The sequence below is a fragment of the Sinocyclocheilus anshuiensis genome, unplaced genomic scaffold (assembly GCF_001515605.1).
Source record: "Sinocyclocheilus anshuiensis isolate Anshui unplaced genomic scaffold, SAMN03320099.WGS_v1.1 scaffold939, whole genome shotgun sequence".
Lineage (NCBI taxonomy): Eukaryota > Metazoa > Chordata > Actinopteri > Cypriniformes > Cyprinidae > Sinocyclocheilus > Sinocyclocheilus anshuiensis.
In genome coordinates this window covers 987,366-994,676 of record NW_015544227.1, presented here as the reverse complement: position 1 = coordinate 994,676, position 7,311 = coordinate 987,366, and the positions used below count along the sequence as shown (strand labels likewise).

At 37.2% G+C, this 7,311-nt stretch overlaps 1 protein-coding gene across 2 annotated transcripts in view; it reads left to right on the top strand.

The window, feature by feature from the left end:
- Nucleotides 1-7,077, top strand: part of LOC107697448 (seizure protein 6-like) — a 42,896-nt gene extending 35,819 nt beyond the window's left edge. Inside the window, exons 10-17 of one of the 2 annotated variants that reach the window (XM_016498240.1) lie at nt 1,637-1,833; nt 2,201-2,395; nt 4,020-4,211; nt 4,380-4,574; nt 4,756-4,791; nt 4,903-5,011; nt 5,090-5,189; nt 6,635-7,077. In XM_016498240.1, the coding sequence (XP_016353726.1) occupies nt 1,637-1,833; nt 2,201-2,395; nt 4,020-4,211; nt 4,380-4,574; nt 4,756-4,791; nt 4,903-5,011; nt 5,090-5,189; nt 6,635-6,664 (1,054 nt within the window). In that variant the 3' untranslated portion in view covers nt 6,665-7,077. Of the gene's footprint in view, nt 1-1,636; nt 1,834-2,200; nt 2,396-4,019; nt 4,212-4,379; nt 4,575-4,755; nt 4,792-4,902; nt 5,012-5,089; nt 6,180-6,634 lie in introns of those variants that run through there. The other variant, XM_016498239.1, reaches the window with a different exon arrangement.
- Nucleotides 7,078-7,311: the final 234 nt, after the last annotated feature.

Sequence of the window (7,311 nt, the reverse complement as noted above, 5' to 3'; positions counted from 1 at the left end):
ACCGGTGTGGTGACTGACTGCCACACATACTCCTCAAAACATTAGATTCATCCGCGCTGGAGCCGAACCACCGCACAACCCACACAGGGAAGATAATTCCGCACACAGCTGCAATTGCAGGTTTTCAAACAGAGATGGTGACAAAGAGACAAAACTTACAGACTGCAGCTTTAAGAAGAAAAAATTGTCTTTTTTTATTGCTCTGACATTCTGCCCTTTTTAGAAGCCAATGGTCCACCACAGTCATCGACTCTTTCTGAGGCTGAGTGCGACATTATCTCAGCTCCCAGAGACTCTGTGTCCCAACATGCATCATTAGTTCAGCTTTACTAGCTTCTGAAAATATATATTAAAACAGAAAACAATTATTTTAAATTGTCATATTTCTCAATATTACTGTTTTACTGTATTTTTTATTAAATAATTGTAGCTTTGGTGAGCATAAGAGAATATTATCTATCTATCTATCTATCTATCGATCTGTCTATCCATCCCTCTCTCTCTGTCTCTGTCTCTCTCTCTCAATATTTAATAAGTGCTTACAAAAAATTAAAACAGATGAATAGATGGATATACTGAGTAGTATGTTTCCTTGACATTTTAGCGGCATCTTTCCCCTGAGGAGTTCTATGAGGTGTTTGGGATGACGATGGTGGAGTTTGACCGTCTGGCACTGTGGAAGAGGAACGAGATGAAGAAACAAGCCCGGCTGTTCTAGTGTTCCTGTCCCACACACACACACACACACACACACAGAGACCTGAAAGACAAGTCTCTAACAATGAGTCTGTTTGGTGTAAGAAGAAGAAAAAATATCTCAATCTCAGCTGATCATCAGGACGTGCATATGTGTATTTAACTCTGTAAACCCTCATTGTACCCCTGTCTTTTGTCAGGCTGTGAATATTAACACAGCTCATCTGTGACCTTCCCAAACAACAGAACCCAAAGGGCTGACAGCTGTGTGACGCCCTGAGGGCTCTGCCTCTCTGCTTTCCAACATTACACTAAATAAATCTAATTTCTTTGCGAAATGTCACTTTCCCATTGAAGAGGTAAATGCAGCCTCCTGATAGATGAGGGAATCTAAACACTGGACTTTATTGCCATTTAGCATGACAGAATGGAAAACAAGATTGATTCTCAGCGTGGATACTGTTGTGTAAAATTCTGCCTAGGCTGTGTAATTAGTTTTTCCCTTGCATTACTCATATTGGTTTGGAAATGAAGACGAATTGCAGAATGACATCAGCAAACCATCTGGGGAAAAAATGTGGCTGGTGGTGTGATGGCTTCTTATGTTAGAATGGCACCATTCTTCTTCTAACTAATCAAATAGTTCACCTAAAAATACATTTTCTGTCATCATTTACCCTTCTTTTGCTTCAGACCTGTATGATTATTTTCTTTAGTGGAATACAACATATATTTAGTATTTTAAACATTTAACATTAAGATTTAATATTTAAATCACTTAAAACATATTCACATGAAGTTTCATTTTCTCAACTGTAGGTTCAAAAGATAATTATATATTATATTATTATCATAAAATTAAATGTCAATACAGAATTATGGTGTGAGCTACAACCTGAGCTACATTAATGATGTGCATTCATTTGTGTTGTTTTATTAGTCTTCGTTTGGGGAAGAATGACCTGCTGACCTTTTATGATGGTGATGACCTCACAGCTAACATCCTGGGCCAGTACAGCGGTTTCCTTCCTCGATTTAGACTCTACACCTCTACAGCTGATGTGACCATCCAGTTTCAATCTGATCCAGCCTCTAACGTCTACGGATACAACAATGGCTTTGTAGTGCATTTTTTTGGTAAGTGGCATTATGAAAATCTGCTGGTCATCTTTACATTCTTGTTTTATTTGTTTTATTTGCAATAAGAGAGTTTTATTTGTATGTACGGTAAGCATTTTACGGTGAACATTAGTACATTAAGGATCAGTTATTGACATGTCTATTGAGCCACTGTCCAAATCATGTTTGAACAGTGATAATCCCCCAGTGTCTGAACAAGCAGTATAGAGGTGCCAGCCTGCTTGGCAGTGCCTGTCATTGGCAAAGACTGAGATGGGCAACTGTTTTCTCACAGCGGCCTCATATACATTCAAAACTTAATGGTAAAAATAGAATAATCCCAAGACCCCATGCCTCTTTTGTCCTTCCACCATCCAAATACTAGAAGTGCCACGTAACGACACCTGTGCAGAGCTGCCAGAAATCCTTAATGGCTGGAAGAGCACGTCTCATCCCGACCTGACCCATGGCACTGTTATTACCTACCAGTGTTACCCAGGCTTCCGTCTGCAGGGTTCAGAGATCCTGATGTGCCAGTGGGATCTGACTTGGAGTGGAGACGTCCCCATCTGTGAGAAAAGTAAGAGCTAACATCACACTTAAAGGACACACCAGATCATTAGTGCTTGAGTCACATTAAGCATATACCATATTGTGATGCCCTGTCCGGCCGGAGCAACGAGACAAAAACAATAAAACCCATTATAAACGAGGCATTTGTTGCATCCAGTGGGGACATAATTATGGATTATAATGACTTGTACGCCTTGCGTTGCATCGCGCCGCATAAACATAAAACTATGTCTGCATTTGTGATCGGAGAAATGACAAACAACAAGTGCTACTCTACACTGCCCAAAAAACTCGCATTTGAATCATCAGTGGCAAATTCTTTAAATATAAAAAACGTACTTACAGTCTATGAGTCAGAACAGCCGGCATTGTAGTCTACTCTACCAGGATCAGGAAACAGTCCTCCATAAAATGCGCTGGACACATCTGAATATTTGGGTTAAACTGTTCTGGAACAGTGTTGTAAATACAACTTAACCACTGATTTCCAGTCGTGTCCTCTTTTGGAAGGCCAAACAAAGTAGTTTCGCTTTCACAACGAAACAGCGTCACACACCGCGGCCTAGAGTGAGCGGAGGCCGGGGGCTAGAGTGAGCCGCGGCCTAGAGTGAGCGGACGCCTGCTTGAGTGAGCAGAGGCGGGTGAGCTTGAGAATGGCGCGGCTGGCGGATTCGACGAAGGAGCGTCCGGTTTAGTCTTTGCAACTTTACAGATCTTCTTTATGCACCAAGAGCTTGTAACACTCCAAAGAGAAAGGAAAAATTGAAATCGCATCATATGACCCCTTTAACATGCTGATAATGACTGCATAGATTTAAAACTAGGTCGACTGCCACCTACTGGTGAATTAAGGTTATATCCTTCCTCTCTATCCTGATAGATGCAGAATCAGTTAACTTTGAAAACGGAAAGCAAGTTTTCAGAAGCATTAACTGGCAGGTACCTGTGTGGGTTTAGCGATGGCAATTTGTTGGTTTGAGGATAATATTTGATAATATTTAGACTGATTTGATTCTTGAAGAGGAAACATATTATATTAAATTAATATTATATTTGAATTCTCACTAAAATTTCAACATAAAGATGTGCATCACAGTGTACTGAGCCGAAACCTCTGCACAAATTCCTTATTTAAGTAATTAAATTAATTAATACAAGTAACTGACATAATATTAATATAATTAATTTATATTTTTCATTAATAATACAATTATTATCACTAATGTTTTAACCACTCCAATTCACATTTAAAATAGAATTTAGATTTATATATTTAATATTTATAATAAATATTTGTTCAGTTATAACACATTATTATTAAATAATATATACAGTTATTATTAAAGATTATTTATATTTTAACCACGCAAAAACATATTAGTATATAGGACACTTATATTTAGTATATTTAGATTTTTTGTTTATTTTTAATGTATTATTTTTATTATTTCATGCAATAAAAAATTTAAAAATAACCAAAAAATCTAAATATACTAAATATAAGTGTCATTTTTGGGTGAACTAACACGTTGATTCATAATTCTTTGTTTTTCAGTGTTGGGAAATGTTTAAAGGTTTCCTTTTCCTTTTTTTTTCCCTTGCCTTCCCCTTTTTTTTTTATATTTGCCTAGTTATGTCATGTGAGGATCCAGGACTAGTGGACAACAGCAGGAGACTGGTGACCGGCTCTCGTTTCTCTGTGGGATCGTCCGTGGAGTACATTTGCAACAAAGGATACTCACTTTCTGGCCCAGGAGTGCTCACTTGCTACAGCAGAGATACTGCAGCCCCAAAGTGGAGTGAAAGACTGCCCAAATGTGTCCGTAAGTGGAAAACATCTGTGCTGTTGCATTCTTAATATTTATTTTTCAGCATTCCAAGAAATGCAAACCTAAATCTTACGCTCTACTGCCATCTAGTGGAATTCAGGATTACTGCGTCCCAGCACATACAGTGCATTCCAGCAGACTGAAATCTCTGTTTTTCTTTAGCTGAAAGATATGAACCCTGCAGTAACCCTGGCGCCCCCTCCACGGCCATCCAAAGTTCAGAGAAAGCGTTCTTCCAGGCAGGAGAGACTCTGAGCTTCACCTGCCGTGCAGGTTATGTGCTTCAGGGTGAACCCACTATCCACTGCCTCCCTGGACATCCCTCTCAATGGAGCGGAGCGCCCCCTATGTGCAGAGGTACAAACTGCACTCTTAAAGTAAAATGTTTAAATAAAATGTTCAAAAAAGAAAAGGTCTGTATAGACAAGAATTATTATCCTAATCTCCTTTAGTGTAAGTGGCATACATCTTACATGAGTTTTAAAGCACTGTTCAATGATTCAAGTGTATCACATTAGTTGTTGTTGTTGTTTTTCAGCTTCCACAAGAAGCAATGAGGAACACAGATTGAACGGTGACACTATTTTTCATATTATCAAAATGTTTTGATCACTAAAGGTTCAAACATCCTAATTCATCATTGTATTATTTTTAAAAAATGTTCCGTAAAATGTCCACATTACAGCTGCTGATTCAGAGTTTGATGTAGAGGACGTCAACATCGCTATCGCAGTTCTGATTCCTGTAGCGGCGGTGCTGATGCTCCTCTTGGTCATTTTCCTCTGCATCTCAATGTAAGTTTCAAGGGCAGGGAAAAGGACACTGTGTGGTTTTGTTTTTCACTAATAATGTCATTTTGTTTGTCCCTGCAGAGCTCAAAGCAAGACTTTTCAGCTCCCTGGGGCGTCATCGCCACCGTATGACAACATGACAGAAGAATCTGCATTTGACAACCCTGTTTATGAGACGGGAGTAAGTATGGACGCCATGAACCTCAGAGACGTGGGCTCTCACAACACCATCGTCCTGTCCTGATCAACCCTGCCTGCCATTCTGTCATTCCACCTGTCATCTATGACTCTGAACTGGTCTGCAGAACAAATAGTGCAAATAAATAGAGTGAAATGGCTAAACAGCAAACAGAGGAATATGCTTTTATTTTAAATAATGTAGCAGTATTAGTAACACGTAATGGCGCTACTAAAAAATTGAGGACCAGATATATCATAAAATTTCATAATTTAATGAGCTTAATGTTACATCAACAAACTCTTAAGAAATTCATTTGAATGTTTTTAACAATATTTCAAAATAAACAAATTTTCAAACAAGGGTTAGAAAGAATATGTCAGGTTGCAGTGGAGAAGGAAAGATGCTGGTCCCTTATGAAAACATTCATTTTAGATGTAAAAACCCATTTAGGCTCGAGGCTGTGGGTCACTGATATCTAGAACTCAGCAGATGGTGTGTGTATGTGTGTGTGTCTCAATTTGCCCTCATCATGTTCTCATATTGGATGTTCTTACTAATAATTGAGTACCTCATATTGACCAAAAATGCATCTCCTTATCAAGTATGTCATTCACCGTTATCTACTGAATGTGAAAGGTTCTGTCTAAATTCCATTAAATGATCACAAATGTTAATGTTTATTTATATTGCCTTTATTTGATTGGATTTTTTCATGACTCTCGCAGGACTCATTATTGTGTTTCAAGTCGTTTATTCATGTCATTCATAATTTATGTTTCATGTTTTCATAAATTTCCTCTCTTGATTCAAATGACAATAAAAGCTTTTGAATTTGCTTGCACATTATACATTCATAAACTTAAATACCTTTCTAAAATGTTGATTTATTTTTTATTTGAACGAAGGTGATACTTCTATTCAGAATGGATGCATTCAATTGATCAAAATTGACAGAAAAGTCATTTGCAAAATGTTACAAAAATGCATAACGGATTCCACAAAAATATTAAGTAGGACAACTGTTTTCAACATTGATAAAAATAAGAAGAAATTATTTTGATCACCAAAACATATTATTGCATATTAGGAGAATGCTTTCTGAAGGATCATGTGACACTGAAGTAGTAATGGCTGCTGAAAACTCAGCATTGCATCACAGAAATAAATTGCATTTATATTACAAATATATTTAAAAAGTAAAGTTATTTTAAACTGTAATAACATTTTACAGTTTTGTAGTTTTACTGTATTTTAATCAAATAAATGCAGTCTTGGTGATGGTGAGCATAAGAGACTTCTTACTTACTGACCCAAAACTTTTGAATGTTTTGTTTTAAGTACAATTTGGATCACCAGCTGTATTTAAGGGGGCTCTTAATGAAGACATTGAATGATAAGACAAAGCGGAACTACTGTCCTGAAATCTGATTTGTTTATCTTTTCAGGATGCAAGGCAATGCGAGGTGTGTATGTAAAATTCATCTGTCTTTCTTTTGGCACCTAGCCTCTTTTTTCTGCTGGGCTCATGTAAATGTATTTTCTCGAAGACTTCTGCCAGCACATTAAAAATGGTGGTCAATAGGGTGTTATTTCTGTAGCACATCAGAACCTGAGGTTTGTGTTGTACTTTTTTTGTTTGGTAAAAATCCCCAAGGCTCACACCTTGAGGCTGGACTATATCAGAATGCACTGGATTCTTTGTTTCACATTGGGGAACAACAGAGGTGGAAGCTGTTTTCACCCACATGCAGCAAAACCTATGAGAGTTGGGAGAGTGGCGGAGAGTCATGATGGTGATAAAGCCATTTCTCGATGTATAACACTGGCACTGTCGCTGCAATGGGGGCTTATTTGCAGAACACTTTGTAAATAAACGGTCTAAACTACATTATGTTGTGTGTTTATTATGCAATATGTTGTGTAGCTGTGGAAGTTTTTCTTTGAACAAGACTGCAGCTATTTATTGAACAGCATCATATTTTTATCTTTCAAACATCCTACATTTATTACAATAAAACGAACTTATTTTGTTTTTCAATAGAATCTATTCTATAATTTATTCTAAATATTTAATATCTATTAATATAAATGTGCATATTAATTATTTATATATATATATATA